Raw genomic sequence first — 27,546 nt, 5'->3', positions numbered from 1 at the left:
CCACTGTCCTTTCAGTATACACGTTCCAGATCACAACAACATAAACTGAAATTAAACCAAACCAGCTGTCTCAAGGACACTGCAGTAAATGTGAAACCTGCTAGCTATTGGGAAATACTTCTCATTTACACTTTTCACTTGAGTTGGAGCAATGAAACTGGAAGCACTAACGGAGGGTGTTATTTTCTCTATTCCAGCTGTGGCTGAGCTGTGTCGTAGCCGGGATAACCTGCCTGAACTTCGGCCATGAGAGACAGTTCAACTATGAAATACTTTGCAACTAAACCTCAAAAATCATTTACTTACTTGTGCTGAACTTGTTTGGGCTTTAATGGTGCAAGACTTCAAAAACCAGCTGTCTCAGTGTTACTGTTGTGCTGGAATCTCACACCTGGAATTATACTTTCCAGATATTTGTTTCATGCTTGGTGTCACATTCCAGATGTTTCATTTATCAGTTAAATTCAAGATCATTGGACTTCTTATTCTCAGGCTCAGCCCTGATCAGCCTCGCTGCAGTTCATCCTTGGCCCCGGTCGTGCAGTGCAGGAGCTGTGGTTCAGAGTGTCCCCACTCTCAGCCCGGCTGACACTCCAAGCCTTCAGTCACACTAGAGATGAATTTCTGACCAATTCTGATCTGGGCTGTTTGATAGAGCCATCTGTTTCCAAAATGCTAATTCCGGACAGGGGTCAGAATACAGGGAAAGGGACGGAATATGGTGGGACGGGGTGGGTGGGATATGGCTGGGGCCATTCAGGATGATGCCAGGAGGCACTTCTCCACACAAAGGGGAGTGGGAATCTGGAACTCTCTCCCTCAAAATGCTGTTGATGCTGGGGGTCAGTTGGAGCTTCGGACACTGAGACTGAGAGATTTTGTTGAATAGGAGAATGGAACCAAAGCAGATGGGGTGAACCATGATCTAAATGAATGGCAGAACAGACTTGAGGGGCTGAATGGCCTCTTCCTGTTCCTGTGAATGAGCTGAGCTGACACCAACATTAACGAGTTCGGGATGGACAATAAATGCTGGCTTAGCCAGCAACATCCACATCCGGTGAAAGAACAAACCAAATCTGCCCTCTCAGGCTGTGTCCACCTGATCATTATCATGTGAATTCTCTTCAAATACTTTTTCTCTCAAGCCTGAACAAAACTTACTTCCCGTAGTTTGGGATGTAGCTTGTCCCAGACTGTAGATACAGCTGGACAGTGTGGGATCCCACCAACACATCTCATGTCTCTCTTGGACAGAAAAATGATGGTCTAACACACCACGTAAGTTGGGCAAAAAATTGTAAGTCAAAATGATTGAAAAGCAGCATTAACTGAATACAGCAAATTTCACTTGTTTACATATCTATTTGCATCACTTCAAAAGCAATAAAACGTCTCAAATCACCAGCAATTCTTGGTAGTAGGTTTGAACATGGTGTGGTGTGGAGCAGTTTAACCATTACACTCCCAATCTCTCCCGTGATTGGTGCCAGAAATCACAATGCACTTTCCCTCTGCAAGACCTGTCCTTCAGAAATGCAAGTGAGGCTTGCAGAATGACAGAGCAAATACAGCACAGAAACAGGCCATTTGGCCCATCAGGTCCATGTTAGTGTTCCACATGAGCCTGCTGTCATCTTCGTTCATCTCACCCTATCACCATATCCTTCTATTCCTTTCTCCCTCATGTGTTTATTCAGTTTCCCCTTAAATGTATCTGTACTGTTCACCTGTGATAGCGAGTTCCACATCCTCACGGCATGCTTGCCTTCATCGGTCGGGGCAGAGAGTATAAAAATTGGCAAGTCATGTTGCAGCTGTACAGAATCTTAGTTAGGCCACACTTGGAATATTGTGTACAATTCTGGTCACCACACTACCAGAAGGATGTGGAGGCTTTGGAGAGGGTACAGAAGAGGTTTACCAGGATGTTGCCTGGTCTGGAGGGCATTAGCTATGAGGAGAGGTTGGATAAACTCAGATTGTTTTCACTGGAACGACGGAGGTGGAGGGGCGACATGATAGAGGTTTATAATGTTATAAGTGGCATGGACAGAGTGGATAGTCAGAAGCTTTTTCCCAGGGTGGAAGAGTCAGTTACTAGGGGACATAGGTTTAAGGTGAGAGGGGCAAAGTTTAGAGGGGATATGCGAGGCAAGTTCTTTACACAGAGGGTGGTGAGTGCCTGGAACTTGCTGCCGGGGGAGGTGGTGGAAGCAGGTACCATAGAGACGTTTAAGAGGCATCTTGACAAATACATGAATAGGATGGGAATAGAGGGATACGGACCCCGGAAGTGCAGAAGGTTTTAGTTTAGGCAGGCATCAAGATCGGCGCAGGCTTGGAGGGCCGAATGGCCTGTTCCTGTGCTGTACTGTTCTTTGTTCTCACCACTCGCTGGGAAAAGACGTTTCTCCTAAATTCCTGATTGGATTTATTTGTGACTATCTTATATCGATAGCTCCTAGTTTCGTATTCCTCCGCAAGTGGAAACATCTTCTCTACGTTTGCCCTATCAAACCCTTCCATAATTTTAAAGATCTTGATCAGGTCACCCCTCAGAACATAAGGAATAGGCACAGGTGGTCGGCCATTCAGCCCCTCGATCCTGCTCCACCATTCAGTAAGATCATGGCTGATCTGATCGTGGCTTTAACTCCACTTTCCTGCCTGCTCCCATAACCCTTGACTCCCTTGTAGATCAAAAATCCGTCTAATTCAGCCTTGAATATATTCAGTGACCCAGCCTCCACTGCTGTCAGGGGAAGAGAATTCCAATGATTAACGACCCTCTGAGAGAAGAAATTCCTGCAGCAACCAGAGACTGACTCAACCAGGAACCAGCCTTAAGGTAGGTCAGGACTGGAGGGGTCTTGTGGAGTGGGGGTTGCGAGAGAGGGGGTTCGGCCCTCAATGGGTCTCCCACTTCCCGATGCTGGGTCCCTCATTCAGGCACTAAGTGCCTTTGAATCAGAAGCCCCTCCGAGTGGCAACAGGGCCGCCTGCTACACGAGTAATAGCGGCTATGGCAGGAAGAGGCATTTAACTAGGGATCAATTACCCAGTTAAAGGCCTCAATTGGCGGCAGGGCGAGAAGGCCATTCACAGGCCTTCCCGTCCCCCTGGACTAGATTTCGGAGGAGGCGGGATGGTGACAGGGGAAGAGCATAACATTCCAATCTTTGTGTCCTCCTCACAACTTGCTTTCCTGCCTATCTTTATATCATTTGCAAAGGTAGCTACAATACACTCTGTCCTTTCATCCAAGTCATCACCACTAGTTACAATTTGCCAACCTGAAAATGACCCATTTCTTCCAACTTTCTGTTTCCTGTGAGTTATTCAATCCTCTCTCCATGCTAATATATTACCCCCAATACCATGAACTGTTATCTTGTGCAGTAACCTTTTATGTGGCACCTTATCAAATTCCTTTTGGAAATCCAAACACACATCTACTGGTTCCCCTTTATCCACGTCATTTGTAACATCCTGAAAGAGCTCTAATAAATTTGTCAAACATGATTTCCCTTTTATAAACCCTGTTGACTCTGCCTTATTGTATTATGATTTTCTAAATGTCCTGCTACTGCTTCCTTAATATATTTGCAGTTTTCCAATCCACTGACATCTTCCAGAATCTAGGGAATTTTGAAGATTACAATCCATGTATCGACTATCACTGCAGCCACTTCTTTTAAGTCCCTGGGATACAGGCCATCAGATCCAGGGGACTTACAAATATACACGCATACAGTAAATCTGGAATTTAAAAGCTAGTCTAATGATGGCCATGATACCAGTGTCAATTGTCACAAAAACCCATCTGGTTCACTAATGTCCTTTAGGGAAGGAAATCTGCTGTCCTTACCTGGTCTGGCCTACATGTGACTCCAGACCCACAGCAATGTGGTTGACTCTTACATGCCCTCTGAAATGGCCTAGCAAGACACTCAGTTGTACCTAACTGCTACAAAGTCAATAAAAAGGAATGAAACCGGACGGACCACCCGGCATCGACCTAGGCACCGGAAACGACAATGGCAAACCCAGCCCTGTCGACCCTGCAAAGTCCTCCTTACTAACATCTGGGGGCTTGTGCCAAAGTTGGGAGAGCTGTCCCACAGACTAGTCAAGCAACAGCCTGACATAGTCATACTCACGGAATCATACCTTACAGACAATGTCCCAGACACTGCCATCACCAACCCCGGGTATGTCCTGTCCCACTGGCAGGACAGACCCACCAGAGGTGGTTGCACAGTGGTATACAGTAGGGAGGGAGTTGCCCTGGGAGTCCTCAACATCGACTCTGGACCCCATGAAGTCTCAGGGCATCAGGTCAAACAAGGGCAAGGAAACCTCCTACTGATTACCACCTACCGCCCTCCCTCAGCTGATGAATCAGTACTCCTCCATGTTGAACACCACTTGGAGGAAGCACTGAGGATGGCAAGGACACAAAATGTACTCTGGGTGGGGGACTTCAATGTCCATCACCACTACTGACCGAGCTGGCCGAGTCCTAAAGGACATATCTGCTAGACTGGGTCTGCGGCAGGTGGTGGGGGAACCAACAAGAGGGAAAAATAAACTTGACCTCGTCCTCACCAATCTGCCTGCCGCAGAAGCATCTGTCCATGACAGTATTGGTAGGAGTGACCACCGCACAGTCCTTGTGGAGACGAAGTCCCGTCTTCACATTGAGGATACCGTCCATCGTGTTGTGTGGCACTATCACCGTGCTAAATGGGATAGATTTCAAACAGATCTAGCAATGCAAAACTGGGCATCCATGAGGCGCTGTGGGCCATCAGCAGCAGCAGAATTGTACTCAACCACAATCTGTAACCTCATGGCCCGGTATATCCCCCACTCTACCATTACCATCAAGCCAGGAGACCAACCCTGGTTCAATGAAGAGTGCAGGAGGGCATGCCAGGAGCAGCACCAGGCATACCTCAAAATGAGGTATCAACCTGGTGAAGCTACAACCCAGGACTACTTGTGTGCCAAACTGCATAAGCAGCATGCCATAGACAGGGCTAAATGATCCCACAACCAACGGATCAGATCTAAGCTCTGCAGTCCTGCCACATCCAGCCATGAATGGTGGTGGACAATTAAACAAATGAAGCATTTGCAACAATCTTCAGCCAGAAGTGCCGAGTTGATGATCCTTTTCGGCCTTCTCCGATAAAATTATGAGAGGCATAGATAGGGTAGATAGCCAGAGTCTGTTTCCCATGGTAGGGGTGACTAAAACTAGAGGGCATAGATTTAAGGTGAGAGGGAGGAGGTTTAAAGGGGATTAAAGGGGTAAATGTTTCACACAAAAATAGTGGGTGTCTGTAATGAGCTGCCTGAGGAGGTGGTAGAGGCAGGAACAGTAGCAACATTTAAGAGGCATCTGGACAGGTACTTGAATGAGCAAAGCATAGAGGGATATGGAATTAATGCAGGCAGGTGGGATTAGTATAGATAGGCATTATGGTCGGCATGGACGCGGTGGGCCGAAGGGCCTGTTTCTATGCTGTACGATCTATGACTCTCTATGACTTTATGAAGTCCCCAGCATCACAGATGTCCGTCTTCAGCCAATTCAATTCACTCTGCGTGATATCAAGAAACGACTGAAGGCACTGGATACTGCAAAGGCTGTGGGGCCTGACAATATTCCGGCAACAGTACTGAAGACCTGTGCTCCAGAACTTGCCGCGCACCTAGCCAAGCTGTTCCAGTACAGCTACAACACTGGCATCTACCTTGCAATGTGGAAAATTGCCCAGGTATGTCCTGTACACAAAAAGCAGGACAAGTCCAACCCGGCCAATTATCACCCCATCAGTCTACTCTCAATCATCAGCAAAGTGATGGAAGGTGTCATCAACAGTGCCATCAAGCAGCACGTGCTTAGCAATAACCTGCTCAGTGATGCCCAGTTTGGGTTCCGCCAGGGCCACTCAGCTCCTGACCTCATTACAACCTTGGTTCAAACATGGACAAATGAGCTAAACTCAAGAGGTGAGGTGAGAGTGACTGCCCTTGACATCAAGGCAGCATTTGACTGAGTATGGCATCAAGGAGCCCTAGCAAAACTGGAGTCAATGGGAATCAGGGGGAAAACCCTTCGCTGGCTGGAGTCATACCTAGCACAATGGAAGATGGCGGTGGTTCACTGCAGGAGTTCCTCAGGGTAGTGTCCTCGGCCCAACCATCTTCAGCTGCTTCATCAATGACCTTCCTTCAATCATAACGTCAGAAGTGGGGATGTTCGCTGATGATTGCACAATGTTCAGCACCATTTGTGACTCCTCAGATACTGAAGCAGTCCGTGTAGAAATGCAGCAAGACCTGGACAATATCCAGGCTTGGACTGATAAGTGGCAAGTAACATTTGTGCCACACAAGTGCCAGGTAATGACGATCTCCAACAAGAGAGAATCTAACCATCTCCCCTTGACATTCAGTGGCATTACCATCGCTGAATCCCCCACTATCAACATCCTAGGGGCTACCATTGACCAGAAACTGAACTGGAGTAGCCATATAAATACCTTGGCTACAAGAGCAGGTTGAGTAACTCACCTCTTGACTCCCCAAAGCCTGTCCACCATCTGCAAGGCACAAGTCAGGTGTGTGATGGAATACTCTTCACTTGCCTGGATGGGTGCAGCTCCAACAACACTCAAGAAGCTTGACATCATCCAGGACAAAGCAGCCCGCTTGATTGGCACCCCATCCACAAACATTCACTCCCTCCACCACCGACGCACAGTGACAGCAGTGTGTACCATCTACAAGATGCATTGCCGCAACTCACCAAGGCTCCGTCGACAGCACCTTCCAAACCCGTACCCTCTACCAGCTAGAAGGACAAGGGCAGCAAACACATGGGAACACCATCACCTGCAAGTTCCCCTCCAAGTCACACACCATCCTGGCTTGGAACTATATCGCCGTTCCTTCACTGTCGCTGGGTCAAAATCCTGGAACTCCCTTCCTAACAGCACTGTGGGTGTACCTACCCCACATGGACTGCAGCGGTTCAAGAAGGCAGCTCACCACCACCTTCTCAAGGGTAATTAGGGATGGGCAATAAATGCTGGCCTGGCCAGCGACGCCCACATACCATGAATGAATTTTAAGAAAAACTTCATCTGCCAGTTCTCCGCCCATTGCACCAACTTGTTTATGTCGTTTGGAAGTTCTACACTATCCTCCTCACAGTTCACAATGTTTCCAAGTTTTGTATCATCCACAAATTAAATTATGAAATTCTGCCTTGTACACTGTTACGACCAGGTGAGGAAGGGGTCTCAGGCTCCCTTTTCGCCCCTTCTCTGATTTGACCGCAACAGGGTTTATCCTTTTAACACAGTGATTTAACTTACCACCTCAGTGAGCATTTGCTCTGTCCATCGAATATAATTGCAAATGAACCAAACAGGTTTTCTTGATTTTAAATGAGAAAGATGCAAGTTTATTAACCTTATCGCTCTAAACCAGTTAAAATTACTAAAATACGCGACACATCCACACTCACACGAGAGGCAGACACACACACACACACACACAAATAGATACAGAGTTGGGAGTTTGGAGTAGAGTCCTTAATAAAAATGGACTTTAAATACTGAAGTTGTAGTACTGAATCCTTGCTGGGCCTCTCATGGTTCCGTCTTCCTTCTCAGGTTCCGGAAGGCTGAAGAAGGGCTTTATCCGTGTCCCCTGGTTGCTGTAGGTTTGCAGCTGAGGCTTCGCTGGAACTTTATTGGAGAGAGAGAGAGATTATGCAGGGTTACGGGCAGAAGGCAGGGGAATGGAACTGAGGGAATTGCTCTTTCAAAGAGCCAGTGCGGACACGATGGGCCGAATAGCTCCATTTTAAAAAATTCATTCATGGGATGTGAGCGTCACTGGCCAGGCCAGTATTTATTGCCCATCCCTAATTGCCCTTGAGAAGGTGGTGGTGAGCTGCCTTCTTGAACCACTGCAGTCCATGTGGGGTAGGTACACCCACAGTGCTGTTAGGAAGGGAGTTCCAGGAATTTGACCCAGCGACAGTGAAGGAACGGCGATATAGTTCCAAGTCAGGATGGTGTGTGACTTGGAGGGTGTGAGAAACGTAGCCCACTTAATAATAATTTACACCAAGTCAAACTCTGAAGAAGTAAGTTTATTTAATGTTCTTGCAAGATCGGGTGTCCTACAAGCAGGCACACCGATCAACATATTCAGTTCATGTTTATACAATACAAATCCATTTTTCCACGCCTTTAGTTTACATTATTGGTTATAACATATTATGACACTAACCTATCCTATAGTTGCTACAGTCTCCTCCTCTGTTTACTTCTCCCCCTACTCTAACTTTCTAGCCCCTGACTCTTGTTGTTGTTTTACCTTATTTGGCTCTCCATTGTGTGTTTTAACTTGCAGCTGTCAGCCTTTATCTTAGTGGGGTAGTTTCTTATTCACTACATCCTTTGTTCGAACTCTTGCTGTTTCTCTTTTCTCTGCCTAAGCACAATTTTTAACTGCTGTACTGTCTCAAGGTCTTTACTTACATCCCCTTATCAGTTCTCTTTTTCAGTGATTTCATTATGTTGTGTAGAAATGACTTCTCGGTAATTTTCCACAAGCTGTAGAAACAACATTTCAGTATTTCTTATTCTCACAAGGGGAACTTGCAGGTGGTGGTGTTCCCATGCATCTGCTGCCCTTGTCCTTCTAGTTGGTAGAGGTCACGGGTTTGGAAGGTGCTGTCTAAGGAGCCTTGGTACATTGCTGCAGTGCATCTTGTAGATGGTACACACTGCTGTCACTGTACGTCGGTGGTGAAGGGAGTGAATGTTTGTGGATGGGGTGCCAATCAAGCGGGCTGCTTTATCCTGGATGGTGTTGAGCTTCTTGAGTATTTTTGGAGCTGCACCCATCCAGGCAATTGGAGAGTATTCCATCACACTCCTGACTTGTGCCTTGTAGATGGTGGACAGGCTTTGGGGAGTCAGGAGGTGAGTTATTCACCATAGAATTCCCAGCCTCTGACCTGCTGTTTGCAGTGTAATGATTCTGTGAGGCATTTCACAAGAGCATTTCGAAAAAAAATTGACACTGAGCCACATGAGGAAATATCAGGACTCGGCACCGAGAGGAGGAGAGAGAGAGACGGAGAGACGGAGAGACGGAGAGACGGAGAGACTGAGAGACTGAGAGACTGAGAGACGGAGAGACGGAGAGACGGAGAGACGGAGAGACTGAGAGACTGAGAGACGGAGAGACGGAGAGACTGAGAGACTGAGAGACGGAGAGAGGGAGAGAGGGAGAGACGGAGGGAGGGAGAGACTGAGAGAGGGAGAGACTGAGAGAGGGAGAGACGGAGGGAGGGAGAGACTGAGAGACTGAGACTGAGAGACTGAGAGATGGAGAGACTGAGAGACTGAGAGACTGAGAGACTGAGAGACTGAGAGACGGAGAGACGGAGAGACGGAGAGACGGAGAGACGGAGAGACGGAGAGACTGAGAGACTGAGAGACTGAGAGACTGAGAGACTGAGAGACTGAGAGACGGAGAGACGGAGAGACGGAGAGACGGAGAGACGGAGAGACGGAGAGACTGAGAGAGGGAGAGATGGAGAGAGGGAGAGATGGAGGGAGGGAGAGACGGAGAGAGGGAGAGGTTGAGAGACGGAGACGGAGAGACTGAGAGACGGAGAGACGGAGAGAGGGAGAGGTTGAGAGACGGAGAGACGGAGAGACTGAGAGACGGAGAGAGGGAGAGAGGGAGAGAGGGAGAGACTGAGAGACTGAGAGACTGAGAGACGGAGAGACGGAGAGACGGAGAGACGGAGAGACGGAGAGACGGAGAGACGGAGAGAGGGAGAGAGGGAGAGACGGAGAGAGGGAGAGAGGGAGAGACTGAGAGAGGGAGAGACTGAGACGGAGAGAGGGAGAGACGGAGAGACTGAGACGGAGAGAGGGAGAGACGGAGAGACTGAGAGACGGAGAGAGGGAGAGGTTGAGAGACGGAGAGACTGAGAGACTGAGAGACTGAGAGACGGAGAGAGGGAGAGGTTGAGAGACTGAGAGACTGAGAGACTGAGAGACGGAGAGACGGAGAGACGGAGAGACGGAGAGAGGGAGAGAGGGAGAGACGGAGAGAGGGAGAGAGGGAGAGAGGGAGAGACGGAGAGAGGGAGAGACGGAGAGACTGAGAGACGGAGAGAGGGAGAGGTTGAGAGACGGAGAGACTGAGAGACGGAGAGAGGGAGAGACGGAGAGACTGAGAGATTGAGAGACGGAGAGAGGGAGAGACGGAGAGACGGAGGGACGGAGGGACTGAGAGACGGAGAGAGGGAGAGACTGAGAGACTGAGAGACGGAGAGACTGAGAGACTGAGAGACGGAGAGACTGAGAGACGGAGAGACTGAGAGACGGAGAGACTGAGAGACGGAGAGACGGAGAGAGGGAGAGAGGGAGAGACTGAGAGACGGAGAGAGGGAGAGACGGAGAGAGGGAGAGACTGAGAGACTGAGAGACTGAGAGACGGAGAGAGGGAGAGACGGAGAGACGGAGGGACGGAGGGACTGAGAGACGGAGAGACGGAGAGAGGGAGAGACTGAGAGACTGAGAGACTGAGACACTGAGAGACTGAGAGACTGAGAGACTGAGAGAGGGAGAGAGGGAGAGAGGGAGAGAGGGAGAGAGGGAGAGAGGGAGAGAGGGAGAGAGGGAGAGACGGAGAGAGGGAGAGACGGAGAGACGGAGAGAGGGAGAGACGGAGAGAGGGAGAGGTTGAGAGACGGAGAGAGGGAGAGACTGAGAGACGGAGAGACTGAGAGAGGGAGAGACGGAGAGAGGGAGAGGTTGAGAGACGGAGAGAGGGAGAGACTGAGAGACGGAGAGAGGGAGAGAGGGAGAGAGGGAGAGGTTGAGAGACGGAGAGAGGGAGAGACTGAGAGAGGGAGAGACGGAGAGAGGGAGAGACGGAGAGAGGGAGAGGTTGAGAGACGGAGAGAGGGAGAGACTGAGAGACTGAGAGACGGAGAGAGGGAGAGGTTGAGAGACGGAGAGACGGAGAGACTGAGAGACGGAGAGAGGGAGAGAGGGAGAGAGGGAGAGAGGGAGAGACTGAGAGACTGAGAGACTGAGAGACGGAGAGACGGAGAGACGGAGAGACGGAGAGACGGAGAGACGGAGAGAGGGAGAGAGGGAGAGAGGGAGAGACGGAGAGAGGGAGAGAGGGAGAGACTGAGAGAGGGAGAGACTGAGACGGAGAGAGGGAGAGACGGAGAGACTGAGACGGAGAGAGGGAGAGACGGAGAGACTGAGAGACGGAGAGAGGGAGAGGTTGAGAGACGGAGAGACTGAGAGACTGAGAGACTGAGAGACGGAGAGAGGGAGAGGTTGAGAGACTGAGAGACTGAGAGACTGAGAGACGGAGAGACGGAGAGACGGAGAGACGGAGAGACGGAGAGAGGGAGAGAGGGAGAGACGGAGAGAGGGAGAGAGGGAGAGAGGGAGAGACGGAGAGAGGGAGAGACGGAGAGAGGGAGAGACGGAGAGACTGAGAGACGGAGAGAGGGAGAGGTTGAGAGACGGAGAGACTGAGAGACGGAGAGAGGGAGAGACGGAGAGACGGAGAGACTGAGAGATTGAGAGACGGAGAGAGGGAGAGACGGAGAGACGGAGGGACGGAGGGACTGAGGGACGGAGAGAGGGAGAGACTGAGAGACTGAGAGACGGAGAGACTGAGAGACTGAGAGACGGAGAGACTGAGAGACGGAGAGACTGAGAGACGGAGAGACTGAGAGACGGAGAGACGGAGAGAGGGAGAGAGGGAGAGACTGAGAGACGGAGAGACTGAGAGACTGAGAGACTGAGAGACGGAGAGAGGGAGAGACGGAGAGACGGAGGGACGGAGGGACTGAGAGACGGAGAGACGGAGAGAGGGAGAGACTGAGAGACTGAGAGACTGAGAGACTGAGACACTGAGAGACTGAGAGACTGAGAGACTGAGAGAGGGAGAGAGGGAGAGAGGGAGAGAGGGAGAGAGGGAGAGACGGAGAGAGGGAGAGACGGAGAGAGGGAGAGACGGAGAGAGGGAGAGGTTGAGAGATGGAGAGAGGGAGAGACTGAGAGACGGAGAGACTGAGAGAGGGAGAGACGGAGAGAGGGAGAGGTTGAGAGACGGAGAGAGGGAGAGACTGAGAGACGGAGAGAGGGAGAGAGGGAGAGAGGGAGAGAGGGAGAGGTTGAGAGACGGAGAGAGGGAGAGACTGAGAGAGGGAGAGAGGGAGAGACGGAGAGAGGGAGAGACGGAGAGAGGGAGAGAGGGAGAGGTTGAGAGACGGAGAGAGGGAGAGACTGAGAGAGGGAGAGAGGGAGAGACGGAGAGAGGGAGAGACTGAGAGACTGAGAGACGGAGAGACGGAGAGACTGAGAGAGGGAGAGAGGGAGAGACGGAGAGAGGGAGAGAGGGAGAGAGGGAGAGAGGGAGAGACGGAGAGAGGGAGAGACTGAGAGACTGAGAGACTGAGAGACGGAGAGACGGAGAGACGGAGAGAGGGAGAGACTGAGAGACTGAGAGACTGAGAGACGGAGAGACGGAGAGACTGAGAGAGGGAGAGAGGGAGAGACGGAGAGAGGGAGAGAGGGAGAGACGGAGAGAGGGAGAGACTGAGAGACTGAGAGACGGAGAGACGGAGAGACGGAGAGACGGAGAGAGGGAGAGAGGGAGAGAGGGAGAGACTGAGAGACTGAGAGACGGAGAGACGGAGAGACGGAGAGAGGGAGAGAGGGAGAGAGGGAGAGACTGAGAGAGGGAGAGACTGAGACGGAGAGACGGAGAGAGGGAGAGACGGAGAGAGGGAGAGACGGAGAGAGGGAGAGACGGAGAGACTGAGAGACGGAGAGACGGAGAGAGGGAGAGACGGAGAGACGGAGAGACGGAGAGACTGAGAGATGGAGAGAGGGAGAGAGGGAGAGACGGAGAGACGGAGGGACGGAGGGACGGAGGGACGGAGGGACTGAGAGACGGAGAGAGGGAGAGACTGAGAGACGGAGAGACTGAGAGAGGGAGAGAGGGAGAGAGGGAGAGAGGGAGAGATGGAGAGAGGGAGAGGTTGAGAGACGGAGAGAGGGAGAGACTGAGAGACTGAGAGACGGAGAGACTGAGAGAGGGAGAGACGGAGAGAGGGAGAGAGGGAGAGGTTGAGAGACGGAGAGAGGGAGAGACTGAGAGACTGAGAGACGGAGAGACTGAGAGAGGGAGAGACGGAGAGAGGGAGAGGTTGAGAGACGGAGAGAGGGAGAGACTGAGAGACGGAGAGAGGGAGAGACGGAGAGAGGGAGAGGTTGAGAGACGGAGAGGGAGAGACTGAGAGAGGGAGAGAGGGAGAGACGGAGAGAGGGAGAGGTTGAGAGACGGAGAGAGGGAGAGACTGAGAGAGGGAGAGAGGGAGAGAGGGAGAGACGGAGAGACGGAGAGGTTGAGAGACGGAGAGAGGGAGAGACTGAGAGACGGAGAGACGGAGAGAGGGAGAGAGGGAGAGAGGGAGAGAGGGAGAGGTTGAGAGACGGAGAGAGGGAGAGACTGAGAGAGGGAGAGAGGGAGAGACGGAGAGAGGGAGAGGTTGAGAGACGGAGAGAGGGAGAGGCTGAGAGACGGAGAGAGGGAGAGACTGAGAGAGGGAGAGACGGAGAGGGAGAGGTTGAGAGACGGAGAGAGGGAGAGACTGAGAGAGGGAGAGACGGAGAGAGGGAGAGGTTGAGAGACGGAGAGAGGGAGAGACTGAGAGACTGAGAGACGGAGAGAGGGAGAGAGGGAGAGAGGGAGAGGTTGAGAGACGGAGAGAGGGAGAGACTGAGAGAGGGAGAGACGGAGAGAGGGAGAGGTTGAGAGACGGAGAGACTGAGAGAGGGAGAGAGGGAGAGACGGAGAGAGGGAGAGACGGAGAGAGGGAGAGACTGAGAGACGGAGAGACGGAGAGAGGGAGAGACGGAGAGAGGGAGAGACGGAGAGAGGGAGAGAGGGAGAGAGGGAGAGAGGGAGAGAGGGAGAGACGGAGAGAGGGAGAGAGGGAGAGACGGAGAGAGGGAGAGAGGGAGAGGTTGAGAGACGGAGAGAGGGAGAGACTGAGAGACTGAGAGACTGAGAGACGGAGAGACGGAGAGAGGGAGAGAGGGAGAGACGGAGAGAGGGAGAGACGGAGAGAGGGAGAGACGGAGAGAGGGAGAGACGGAGAGACGGAGAGAGGGAGAGGTTGAGAGAGGGAGAGACTGAGAGACGGAGAGACGGAGAGAGGGAGAGAGGGAGAGACTGAGAGAGGGAGAGGTTGAGAGAGGGAGAGGTTGAGAGAGGGAGAGGTTGAGAGAGGGAGAGAGGGAGAGGTTGAGAGACGGAGAGAGGGAGGGACGGAGAGAGGGAGAGAGGGAGAGACTGAGAGACGGAGAGACGGAGAGAGGGAGAGACGGAGAGAGGGAGAGACGGAGAGAGGGAGAGAGGGAGAGACGGAGAGACTGAGAGACGGAGAGAGGGAGAGAGGGAGAGAGGGAGAGGTTGAGAGACGGAGAGAGGGAGAGACGGAGAGAGGGAGAGACGGAGAGAGGGAGAGGTTGAGAGACGGAGAGAGGGAGAGAGGGAGAGACGGAGAGAGGGAGAGGTTGAGAGACGGAGAGAGGGAGAGAGGGAGAGACGGAGAGAGGGAGAGGTTGAGAGACGGAGAGAGGGAGAGAGGGAGAGACTGAGAGACGGAGAGAGGGAGAGAGGGAGAGAGGGAGAGAGGGAGAGAGGGAGAGAGGGAGAGGTTGAGAGACGGAGAGAGGGAGAGACTGAGAGAGGGAGAGAGGGAGAGACGGAGAGAGGGAGAGACGGAGAGACGGAGAGAGGGAGAGACTGAGAGACTGAGAGACGGAGAGACGGAGAGACGGAGAGAGGGAGAGAGGGAGAGAGGGAGAGACGGAGAGAGGGAGAGACGGAGAGACGGAGAGAGGGAGAGACGGAGAGACGGAGAGAGGGAGAGAGGGAGAGAGGGAGAGAGGGAGAGAGGGAGAGACTGAGAGACGGAGAGACGGAGAGACGGAGAGACGGAGAGACGGAGAGACGGAGAGACGGAGAGAGGGAGAGAGGGAGAGACGGAGAGAGGGAGAGACGGAGAGAGGGAGAGACGGAGAGAGGGAGAGACGGAGAGAGGGAGAGACTGAGAGACTGAGAGACTGAGAGACGGAGAGAGGGAGAGACTGAGAGAGGGAGAGGTTGAGAGAGGGAGAGGTTGAGAGAGGGAGAGGTTGAGAGAGGGAGAGGTTGAGAGAGGGAGAGAGGGAGAGGTTGAGAGACGGAGAGAGGGAGGGACGGAGAGACGGAGAGAGGGAGAGACTGAGAGACGGAGAGAGGGAGAGACTGAGAGAGGGAGAGACGGAGAGAGGGAGAGACGGAGAGAGGGAGAGAGGGAGAGACGGAGAGAGGGAGAGACTGAGAGAGGGAGAGAGGGAGAGAGGGAGAGGTTGAGAGACGGAGAGAGGGAGAGACGGAGAGAGGGAGAGGTTGAGAGACGGAGAGAGGGAGAGACTGAGAGACGGAGAGAGGGAGAGACTGAGAGACGGAGAGAGGGAGAGAGGGAGAGGTTGAGAGACGGAGAGACGGAGAGAGGGAGAGACGGAGAGAGGGAGAGACTGAGAGACGGAGAGAGGGAGAGACTGAGAGACGGAGAGAGGGAGAGAGGGAGAGGTTGAGAGACGGAGAGAGGGAGAGAGGGAGAGAGGGAGAGACGGAGAGAGGGAGAGACGGAGAGAGGGAGAGAGGGAGAGACGGAGAGACGGAGAGGTTGAGAGACGGAGAGGTTGAGAGACGGAGAGAGGGAGAGACGGAGGGACTGAGAGACGGAGAGACGGAGAGAGGGAGAGACTGAGAGACGGAGAGACTGAGAGACGGAGAGAGGGAGAGGTTGAGAGACGGAGAGACGGAGAGAGGGAGAGAGGGAGAGAGGGAGAGGTTGAGAGACGGAGAGAGGGAGAGAGGGAGAGACGGAGAGAGGGAGAGGTTGAGAGAGGGAGAGAGACGGAGAGACTGAGAGACTGAGGGAGGGAGAGGTTGAGGGAGGGAGAGGTTGAGGGAGGGAGAGGTTGAGGGAGGGAGAGGTTGAGGGAGGGAGAGGTTGAGGGAGGGAGAGGTTGAGGGAGGGAGAGGTTGAGGGAGGGAGAGGTTGAGAGAGGGAGAGACGGAGAAAGGGAGAGACGGAGAGAGGGAGAGGTTGAGAGACTGAGAGACTGAGGGAGGGAGAGACTGAGGGAGGGAGAGAGTGAGGGAGGGAGAGACTGAGGGAGGGAGAGACTGAGGGAGGGAGAGACTGAGGGAGGGAGAGGTTGAGGGAGGGAGAGGTTGAGGGAGGGAGAGGTTGAGGGAGGGAGAGGTTGAGGGAGGGAGAGGTTGAGGGCGGGAGAGGTTGAGGGAGGGAGAGGTTGAGGGAGGGAGAGGTTGAGGGCGGGAGAGGTTGAGGGAGGGAGAGGTTGAGGGAGGGAATTCCAGAGCTTGGGGCCCAGGCAGCTGAGCAGGCGGGGGATGGGACTGACTCATTCAGAGAGCCAGCACGGACAGGATGGGCCGAATGGCCTCCTTCTGCACTCTCACCATTCTGTTAAATTTTGTTTTATAACAAGTGCCTCGGGACAGTGTATTACATTAAAGGTGCTAATCAAATAAAAGCTGTTGCAAACTCCCACAATGTTCAATTACATCATCAAACCGCGCCACAAGCCCCTGGCGCTTCTCTGACGCCATCACCGTGCGCCGGAACTGGTTGGCCAGAGCGAGCGGCTGCAGGCCCCGAAATCTCAAAGCCGCTTCTCCTGCTCCCGCTGCTCTCAGCCGCCGCCATGCTGAAGGCCGTAATTCTTATCGGAGGCTCCCAGAAAGGTAACGGGCCGGGAGAGGTGACTGACAGGGGGCGGGGCCGGGAGAGGTGACTGACAGGGGGCGGGGCCGGGAGAGGTGACTGACAGGGGGCGGGGCCGGGAGAGGTGACTGACAGGGGGCGGGGCCGGGAGAGGTGACTGACAGGGGGCGGGGCCGGGAGAGGTGACTGACAGGGGGCGGGGCCGGGAGGGGTGACTGACAGGGGGCGGGGCCGGGAGGGGTGACTGACAGGGGGCGGGGCCGGGAGGGGTGACTGACAGGGGGCGGGGCCGGGAGGGGTGACTGACATGGGGCGGGGCCGGGAGAGGTGACTGACAGGGGGCGGGGCCGGGAGAGGTGACTGACAGGGGGCGGGGCCGGGAGAGGTGACTGACAGGGGGCGGGGCCGGGAGAGGTGACTGACATGGGGCGGGGCCGGGAGAGGTGACTGACAGGGGGTGGGGCCTGGAGTGAGGGTCTCTTGCTGCCGATTGCCCATTAATTCCACCTGCAAACTGTTTGTTGGCCTCAGGTCCTGACAGGATTGAAGGTTTTTCTACCGTTCGTATTTATTCAGAATCTTTCACAACCTCTCGACAATTGTGTACCTGTCCTGGGAGTGTTTGATGGGGGACAGCGGAGAGGGATCTGGATCCGTGACCTCACGTACGCGCCTCGGGACCCTATGAGCTGCAGGTTCCTCAGCGCGCCCTTCTTCTCTTTGTACGCCTGCCACAGGGCCGGGTCCGCGACGGCATGACCGAGGCGGGATTCCAAGTCGAGCACCTCCCTCTCAAGGCGCCCGATCTCAGCTTCCCGCCTCTTGGTGACCCCTTCGCGTACTCCTGACAGAAGACGCGGATGTGAGTCTTGCCCACATCCCACCATAGCCTCAAGGAGGGGAAGCCCCCCTGCTTCCTTCTCCAGTCGGCCCAGAATCGACAGAACGAGTCCCGAAATCGCACGTCCTCCAGCAGCCGGTTGTTAAAGTGCCAGTACGCGGACCCCGCCCGCGTGCGGAGCGGAGTGAACTCCGCCCACACCAGGCGGTGGTCCGAGCACGGCACCAGCCGCATGGAGGCCGCCGAAACGCGGGAGACGTACGCCTGCGAAATGTAGAGGCGGTCGATTCGCGACCCCCCTCCTCCAGACCTCCACGTGAAGGCGCTGAAGTCGGGATGGAGATTCCGCCAGACGTCCACCAAGTTAAGGGAGCTGATCAGTCCCCTCAACTTCTCCACCGACGCTTGGCCGCGCTGGGGACCGGAGCGATCCCCCACCTCGAGGGTGCAGTTAAAATCCCCCCCGAGGATGATGCACTCGCCGCTATCGATGGAGCTCAAGAGAGCGGACACTTCTTCAAAGAAGCGCGCTTGCAACGCGCCGGGCCTGGGCGCGTACACGTTCACAAAGTGGAGCGGCACGCTACCCAGGCGAACGGCGAGGTGGAGCAAGCGGCCCGGCACTAGCTCCTTGACCCCCAAGATCTCCGGCTGAAAAGTCGGGGCCAACAAGATAGCCACCCCACTAGAAATAGGGGTGAGGTGACTCATGTAGACCCCACCCTGCCACTCCAGGAGCCAGGTGGCTTCGTCTCCCGGAACGGTGTGGGTTTCCTGCAGAAAGCTCACCGCGTATCTCCCTTCCCTAAGGACTGAGAGATTGTGAAATCTGCGGTGAGCCCCTCTGCTGCCGTTGATGTTGAGGCTGGCTATGGTTATCTTCATGTCAAAGGTACTTAAAACCCGTCACCAACAGCTCACTGTGAGGAGGGAGTGGAAGTGCACCTGGCCCTCCACTCCCCCAGCAACCCATTGAGGAACACATTAAAACGGCGCCTCTCAACCAGTTTCACGTCCGCGCGCTTGCCCGCTATCTTAAGGGCGGCACGGACGGACTGTATGATCAGCGCCAGATTCGACCAACGGTCGAGGGCCAGCTGAACTTTATTGCGGCAACCCCTGCAAGCCGCGAGGAAATCCCGGAGTTCCGCCGTGGGGATGAGAGGAGACTCGGTGGGAGGCACGAGGGACTCCACCACCTCACTGGCGATGGAATCAAGATCATCCTCCGTGCCCCGCACCGAATCCCCATCCTCCTCCGGGTCGTCACCGCCAGCGGCCGACACATCCACCACACACTGTGGGGCGGACGTCCCGGCCGCGCCAGCTGGTCCCGCCTCCGTCACGATCCCACCCCCAGGATCGATGGCGGAGGAGTCCTCTCTGGGTTCTATTGTGAAACTGGAGCCTGTAGGCACCAGCGGTCCAGGACCCCCCTCCACCTCCGTCCCCAGGGCAATGAGTGGTCCAGGGGAGACAGAAGTTCTCGACTCCGGGAAACCAGCCGGAGCCGAGACCGGAGGCGGCGAGAGGAGGCCATCTCCCGCTCCGCCAGCACCCACAGGCCCAGCAGATGGGGCAGCATTCTCAGTTATGACTGGGTCGGGTGTCTCCTGGTTGGTGGTGGACTCCGGCTGGGAGGCCCGACCCTCTGGGGCCTCGCCCTCCCCTTCATTCAGGACACCCGACACAGTAGCAGTGGCAGAATGGGCGGTTTCCCCAGGCTCCCCCACCACAAGCAGGGCCCCACTTACTCCTTCAGGAGGGGCCTCATGTACCGGGGCCATCCCCTCCCCTCCATCCTGAGGAATAGGGAGCACCTGCCCGGACTTTGCAGCCTTGGTGGTGGCGGTAGGGGGAACCTGGGGACCCGAAACAGGCGACAGTTCCCCTCCAACAGATGGGCCCTGCGCCTCAGGGCCCCTTGTTACCTCTGTGGAGGGGTGCCTTCTCCTCTTTTTCCCAGTTGTGTGCGGAGGCTCAGAGACCTCCATATCATCAGAGGCCTCCACCTCCACACTCTCCTTTTTTTTATTCACCCTGGGCCTGAGCCCAGCCCTGGGGCAAGTTGACTTCCCGAGATCGGGCCTTGGGCTGAGCTCAGGCTCGGGTAGTGTCACGATATCCAGGGGACGCGACTCTCGATGTTTATTTCTCCTCCGCGCCTTCCTTCCACTTGGACGGTCACCCCCCTCCCTGCCGGAGGCCGTGAAAACCACAGCCTCCGGTACCGACTGAATGGTATCTGGTGGTGGTGTAGTGGGGGTGGGAGGAGGTGCAGCGTCGCCACCCTGGGCCGCTGAGTTGGAGTTGGCAGCCGGGAGGTTGGGGCAGTTCTTACCAACATGCCCCACCTCCTTACAGACATGGCACCGCACCCCGTCCAAGGTCCAGAAGACGCGGTAGGCCGTCCCCTGGAATTCTACATTGGTGGCCCTCTGTCACCTCCTCCCGCGCCAGCTGCATGAATAACTGGCGGCGGAAGGAGTACACGTGTCGGAGGCTGTTCTCCCGAAGACCGAGCGGGACTGGGGTGAGCCCCGTCTTTACCTCCCCCAGATGGTGCAGGTGGGGAAGGAGGAGCTCACCAGGGATGAAGGGCGGGACATTGGATAAAATGAGCCTTTGCGCAGTGGCCTCCAGGGGGTCCACTGGCAGAAAGGTCCCACCCACGGTGAGCCCCTTGCTCAGAGCCAGGGACACCGCCCGCTCGGTCTTCAGGAAAATCACTGCCTTCCCGTACATTTTAGAGGCTGCAACAATGGCCGAAGGGCCGACAACCTCGGCCATTGCTTTCACGCATGCATGTATAGTCATGTTCGGGTGGACGTAGCTCTTGACCCCATGCTTCGATGTTAATAAAGCAAACGGTGACGGGGCAACAGGTGCAGCTGCAGCAGCCGCAGCAGCATATGAACGGGAAGGCCCCGCCACCGGCGAAGAGGGGCTTGCCATGGGGTCGCAGAGCTATGCCCACCCCCAAGAAACAAAGCACACGACAGTTTTCTTAAACACAAACAATATGATGGGGGAGGGGGGGATGGGAATAGAGGAGGATAGGGCTGAAAAGGACAAGGAGAGGAGAGGATAGGTGGCCGAGTGATGGAAGAGAGAGAACAGCTGCAAGGATGTTACACTTCAATTGGTGGTTGGAGCACCTTCCTGCAGAGTCGACACTCCACTCTTCCAGTTAGGGGAGGGTTCTTCGCCCGGGTCGGTTAGAGCCGCCCGGTTCTCTCCCTTTTCTGTTGTTGTGTAAGGATTTTCTTCAGCCGGGCAGCTCCAGCCGTCCCGAGCCACACAGTTGGGGGTGGGGAGGGAGCTACAAGAGCTAGTACAGGGGCTCCCTATAGAATTTGGCAGCCCCACCCCTGAATCTTCCGGTGCCTTCTCCCTCCCCCAACAGTCCAAACAACCAACAGTTCTCTGGTGCTCCAACACCCACCTCTCCAAAATGACTTGCAGGTCTTCTTAATCGTTGAAAAAGTGTAACAGTTCCTCAGCAAATGCAGCTGTCTCCACTCTATAGTCACCTCTTTGCAGTTATTCCACTCTCCTCTCCCCAGTTGCTGCAGTCTCCACTCTCCACTCTGCAGTTGCTGCAACACAGGTGCAGCTGCTCCCCCTGATTGCTGGCAGGAAGTGCTCCAAATTGACCAGCCAATCCCAGTGCTGTACCTGTCCTGGGAGTGTTTGATGGAGACAGTGTAGAGGGAGCTTTATTCTGTATCTAACCCCCGTACTGTACCTGTCCTGGGAGTGTTTGATGGGGACAGTGTAGAGGGAGCTTTACTCTGTATCTAACCCCCGTACTGTACCTGTCCTGGGAGTGTTTGATGGGGACAGTGTAGAGGGAGCTTTACTCTGTATCTAACCCCCGTACTGTACCTGTCCTGGGAGTGTTTGATGGGGACAGTGTAGAGGGAGCTTTACTCTGTATCTAACCCCCGTACTGTACCTGTCCTGGGAGTGTTTGATGGGGACAGTGTAGAGGGAGCTTTACTCTGTATCTAACCCCCGTGCTGTACCTGTCCTGGGAGTGTTTGATGGGGACAGTGTAGAGGGAGCTTTACTCTGTATCTAACCCCGTACTGTACCTGTCCTGGGAGTGTTTGATGGGGTATTGGTGCCTGAAACTGTTGCTTGGATTTTTCTAGGTACACGGTTCCGCCCTTTATCCTTTGAGGTGCCGAAGCCCCTGTTCCCAGTCGCAGGTGTCCCAATGATTCAGCATCACATCGAGGCTTGTGCAAAGGTAATAGAAGCTTCCCTTCAATTTCAGTTCTGAAAGATTCTTTTATTCATTAAGACTATTTTTATTTGGTCCTGGGATGTGGGTGTCGCTGACCAGGCCAGCATTTATTGCCCATCTGTAATTGCCCTTGAGAAGGTGGTGGTGAGCTGCCTTCTTGAACCGCTGCAGTCCATGTGGGGTAGGTACACCCACAGTGCTGTTAGGAAGGGAGTTCCAGGATTTTGACCCAGTGACAGTGAAGGAACGGCGATATAGTTCCAAGTCAGGATGGTGTATGGCTTGGAGGGGAACTTGTAGGTGGTGGTGTTCCCATGCATCTCCTTCCCTTGTCCTTCCAGGTGGTAGAGGTCGCATGTTTGGAAGGTGCTGTCTAAGGAGCCTTGGTGCGTTGCTGCAGTGCATCTTGTAGATGGTACACACTGCTGCTACTGTGCGTCGGTGGTGGAGGGAGTGAATGTTTGTAGATGGGGTGCCAATCAAGCGGGCTGCTTTATCCTGGATGGTGTCGAGCTTCTTGAGTGTTGTTGGAGCTGCACCCATCCAGGCAAGTGGAGAGTATTCCATCACACTCCTGACTTGTGCCTTTAGATGGTGGGCAGGCTTTGGGGAGTCAGAAAGTGAGTTACCGCTGCAGAATCCCCAAGCTCTCACCTGCTCTTTAGCCCAGTATTTTTGTGGTTGGTCCAGTTCAGTTTCTGGTCAATGGTAACCTCTAGGATGTTGATCATGGGGGATTCAGCGATATTAATGCCATTGAACATCAAGGGGAGATGGTTAGATTCTCTTTTGTTTGAGATGGTCCTTACCTGGCACTGGTCTGGCACAAATGTTATTTGCCACTTAACAGCCCAAGCCTGGATATTGTCCAGGTCTTGCTGTATTTCTACAAGGACTGCTTCAGTATCTGAGGAGTCACGAATGGTGCTGAACATTGTGCAATCATCAGCAAACATTCCCACTTCTGACCTTTATAATGGAGGGAACGTCATTGATGAAGCAGCTGAAGATGGTTGACTTGAGGACACTACCCTGAGGAACTCCTGCAGTGATGTTCTGGGACTGAGATGATTGACCTCAAACAACCATTTTCCTTTGTGCTCAGTATGACCCCAACCAACGGAGAGTTTTCCCCCTAATTCCCATTGACTCTAAGGAGTTAAGGCTCTTTGATGCCATACTCGGTCAAATGCTGCCTCGATGTCAAGGGTAGTCACTCTCACCTCACCATCTATCAGTTCCCCTTAATATCTTGAAAACCTCAATCAGATCACCCCTCAACCTGCTAAATTCCAGGGAATACAACCCTAGTCTGTGTAATCTTTCCTCGTAATTTAATCCTGAGTCCATGTATCATTCTGGTAAATTTACACTGCACTCTCTCCAAGGCCAGTATATCCTTTCTAAGGTGTGGTGTCCAGAACTGCTCACAGTAACTGCAGGTGTGGTCTAAACAGGGCTTTATATAGCTGAACCATGACTTCTACCCCATTGTATTCTAGTCCTTTAGATATAAAGGCCAGCATTCCATTAGCCTTTTTGAGTATTTTCCGTACCTGTCCATGACATTTTAATGATCTATGTACTTGGACCCCCCAATCTCTTTGCATCTCCACTGTTTCTAGCTTTTCACCATTTAGAAAGTTCCCTGTTTGATCCTTTTTAGGTTCAAAGTAGATGACCTCACACTCGCCTACATTGAAAACCATTTGTCAATTTTGCCCATTCACTTCATCTAACAATATCTGTTTGTAATTTTATGCTTCTGTCTACACTGCTTACAATGCCCCCTATCAAAGAACAAAGAACAGTACAGCACAGGAACAGGCCATTCGGCCCTCCAAGCCTGCGCCGATCTTGATGCCTGCCTAAACTAACACCTTCTGCACTTCCGGGGCCCATATCCCTCTATTCCCTTCCTATTCATATATTTGTTAAGATGTCTCTTAAACGTCACTATCGTATCTGCTTCCACCACCTCCCCCGGCAACAGGTTCCAGGCACTCACCACCCTCTGTGTAAAAAAATTTGCCTCGCACATCCCCTCTAAACTTTGCCCCTCTCGCCTTAAACCTATGTCCCCTAGTAACTGATTCTTCCACCCTGGGAAAAAGCTTCTGACTATCCACTCTGTCCATGCCGCTCATAACTTTGTAAACCTCTATCATGTCGCCCCTCCACCTCCGTCGTTCCAGTGAAAACAATCTGAGTTTTTCCAACCTCTCCTCATAGCTAATGCCCTCCAGACTAGGCAACATCCTGGTAAACTTCCTCTGTACCCTCTCCAAAGCCTCCACGTCCTTCTGGTAGTGTGGCGACCAGAATTGCATGCATTATTCTAAGTGTGGCCTAACTAAGGTTCTGTACAGCTGCAACATGACTTGCCAATTTTTATACTCTATGCCCCGACCGATGAAGGCAAGCATGCCGTATGCCTTCTTGACTACCTTATCCACCTGCGTTGCCACTTTCAGTGACCTGTGGACCTGTACGCCCAGATCTCTCTGCCTGTCAATACTCCTAAGGGTTCTGCCATTTACTGTATACCTCCCACCTGCATTAGACCTTCCAAAATGCATTACCTCACACTTGTCCGGATTAAACTCCATCTGCCATTTCTCCGCCCAAGTCTCCAACCGATCTATATCCTGCTGTATCCTCTGACAATCCTCATCATTATCCGCAACTCCACCAACCTTTGTGTCATCTGCAAACTTACTAATCAGACCAGCTACATTTTCCTCCAAATCATTTATATATACTACAAACAGCAAAGGTCCCAGCACTGATCCCTGCAGAACACCACTAGTCACATCCCTCCATTCAGAAAAGCACCCTTCCACTGTTACCCTCTTGTCTTCTGTGACTGAGCCAGTTCTGTATCCATCTTGCCAGCTCACCTCTGATCCCGTGTGACTTCACCTTTTGTACCAGTCTGCCATGAGGGACCTTGTCAAAGGCTTTACTAAAGTCCATATAGACAACATCCACCGCCCTTCCCTCATCAATCATCTTCTTTGTGTCATCTGCAAACTTGGATATGTGGCTTTCTATCCCATCATCCAAGTCGTTAATAAATACAATGAATAGTTGAGGCATCAACACAGATCCTTGCGGGACACCGCTAGTCACATGCTGCCAATTAAAATATCTGCCCATTATCCCTAATCTCTGTCTCCTGCCATTTCCTAACCAGGACTTCAATTTCCTGATCTTCAACTTTAGCTGACAGTCAGTAATGAGGGACTTTATCAAATGCCTTTTGGAAGTCCCATAAATAACATCCATAGACATTCCCCTGCCACTGTAGTCACCTCTTCAAAAATTCAATCATGTTAGTCAGGCATGAGCTACCCTTTACAAATCCATGCTGGATCTCTGATCACCTGAAAATTTTCAAAATGTTCAGTCACTCGATCCTTAATTTTATAGACTCTAGTTTTTTTTAAATTCATTCATGGGATGTGGGCGACGCTGGCTAGGCCAGTATTTATTGCCCATCCCTAATTTTCAAACAACTGATGTTAGGTGAACTGTCTATAGTTCCCTGGTTTCCCTTTCTCATTTTCAATTATGGAGTGGTGTATGCAATTTTCCAATCTAAAGGAACAATTCCCAATTCAAGAAAACTTTAGAAGATTATAGTTCGGGCATCTGCAGTGTTCACACCCCCTTCCTTTAAAACCCTGGGATGGGGAAAGAGGGGAGTTTCCCGATGAGGTCAGTGACTAGGCCGAGAATCTCAACAGAGACAGACTCGACACTTACCCAACAGGACATCTAACTGTGTCGCAATCACGCTCCTAGGCATCGTGACCAATATCAATTTCCTCTTGTCCAAGTTACTGGTCTGCGTTGGGCTACGGGTTCCACGAGCACTGACCACCCTCCTGTGCTTTACCCAAGTGCAAATTCTTGATTCATCTTCCAGCCACTGTAAACTTCAGCTCCTCCAAAACTCCGTTGGGCGTATCCAAACTCGCACTCAGTCCCATTCACCCATCTCCCCTGTACACTCTCACCTACATTTGCTTCCGGTCCAGTAACACCTCACGGATTCACAGAATAATACAGTGCAGAGGAGGCCCTTCGGCCCATCGAGTCTGCACCGATGCATTAAAACACCTGACCTGTCTACCTAATCCCATTTGCCAGCACTTGGCCCATAGCCTTGAATGTTATGACGTGCCAAGTGCTCATCCAGGTACTTTTTAAAGGATGTGAGGCAACCTGCCTCTACCACCCTTCCAGGCAGGGCATTCCAGACCGTCACCACCCTCTGGGTAAAAAGGTTCTTCCTCAAATACCCCTTAAACCTCCCGCCCCTCACCTTAAACTTGTGACCCCTCGTAACTGACCCTTCAGCTAAGGGGAACAGCTGCTCCCTATCCGCCCTGTCCATGCCCCTCATAATCTTGTACACCTCGATCAGGTCACCCCTCAGTCTTCTCTGCTCCAGCGAACACAACCCAAGCCTATCCAACCCCTCTTCATAGCTTAAATGTTCCATCCCAGGCAACATCCTGGTGAATCGTCTCTGCACCCCCTCCAATGCAATCACATCCTTCCTATAATGTGGCGACCAGAATTGCACACAGTACTCCAGCTGTGGCCTTACCAAAGTTCTGTACAACTCCAACATGACCTCCCTGCTTTTGTAATCAATGCCTCGATTGATAAAGGCAAGTGTCCCATATGCCTTTTTCACAGCCCTTCTGCCTTCAGAGATCTATGGACAAACACGCCAAGGTCCCTTTGTTCCTCGGAACTTCCCAGTGTCAGGCCATTCAGTGAATACTTCCGTGTCACATCACTCCTTCCAAAGTGCATCACCTCACACCTTTCAGCGTTAAATTCCATCTGCCACTTTTCTGCCCATTTGACCATCCCATCTATATCTTCCTGTAACCCAAGACACTCAACCTCACTGTTAACCACTCGACCAATCTTTGTGTCATCCACGAACTTACTGATCCTATCCCCCACATAGTCATCTATGTCGTTTATATAAATGACAAACAATAGGGGACCCAGCACAGATCCCTGTGGTATGCCACTGGACACTGGCTTCCAGTCACTAAAACAGCCGTCTGTCATCACTCCCTGTCTCCTACAGCTAAGTCAATTTTGAATCCACCTTATCAAGTTACCTTGTATCCCATGTGCATTTGCTTTCTTGATAAGTCTCCCATGTGGGACCTTGTCAAATGCTTTGCTGAAATCCATGTAAACTACATCCACTGCACTACCCTCATCGACACACCTGGTCACATGCTCAAAAAATTCCATCAATTGTGTTAGGCATGACCTCCCTCTGACAAAGCCATGCTGACTATTCCTAATCAAATTTTGCCTCTCCAAGTGGAGATAGATTCTCTCCTTCAGAATTTAAAAAAAATTTAAAATTCACATCTTTGTTTTCTACTCCCTCCATGTCCTCTCCGCTCCCTCTCTCTGTAACCTCCTCCAGTTCTACAAACCTCCGAGATAACTGCGCTCCTCCAATTCTGGCCGCTTGAGCATCCCCGATTTTAATCGCTTCATCATTGGCGGCCGTGC

At 52.8% G+C, this 27,546-nt stretch overlaps 2 protein-coding genes across 4 annotated transcripts in view; both read left to right on the top strand.

The window, feature by feature from the left end:
- LOC137371813 (natural resistance-associated macrophage protein 1-like) overlaps nucleotides 1-3,540 on the top strand; it is a 102,502-nt gene extending 98,962 nt beyond the window's left edge. For both annotated transcript variants that reach the window (XM_068034705.1, XM_068034704.1), the window contains exon 16: nucleotides 198-3,540. In XM_068034705.1, the coding sequence (XP_067890806.1) occupies nucleotides 198-284 (87 nt within the window). In that variant the 3' untranslated portion in view covers nucleotides 285-3,540. The remainder of the gene's footprint in view (nucleotides 1-197) is intronic.
- A 13,233-nt stretch (nucleotides 3,541-16,773) lies between these two features.
- gmppaa (GDP-mannose pyrophosphorylase Aa) overlaps nucleotides 16,774-27,546 on the top strand; it is a 68,533-nt gene continuing 57,760 nt past the window's right edge. For both annotated transcript variants that reach the window (XM_068034449.1, XM_068034450.1), the window contains exons 1-2: nucleotides 16,774-16,914; nucleotides 21,893-21,990. In XM_068034449.1, coding sequence (XP_067890550.1) covers nucleotides 16,875-16,914; nucleotides 21,893-21,990 — 138 coding nt within the window. In that variant the 5' untranslated portion in view covers nucleotides 16,774-16,874. The remainder of the gene's footprint in view (nucleotides 16,915-21,892; nucleotides 21,991-27,546) is intronic.

This window comes from Heterodontus francisci, chromosome 7 (assembly GCF_036365525.1).
Source record: "Heterodontus francisci isolate sHetFra1 chromosome 7, sHetFra1.hap1, whole genome shotgun sequence".
NCBI lineage: Eukaryota > Metazoa > Chordata > Chondrichthyes > Heterodontiformes > Heterodontidae > Heterodontus > Heterodontus francisci.
This window is presented reverse-complemented; position numbering and strand designations above follow the sequence as displayed.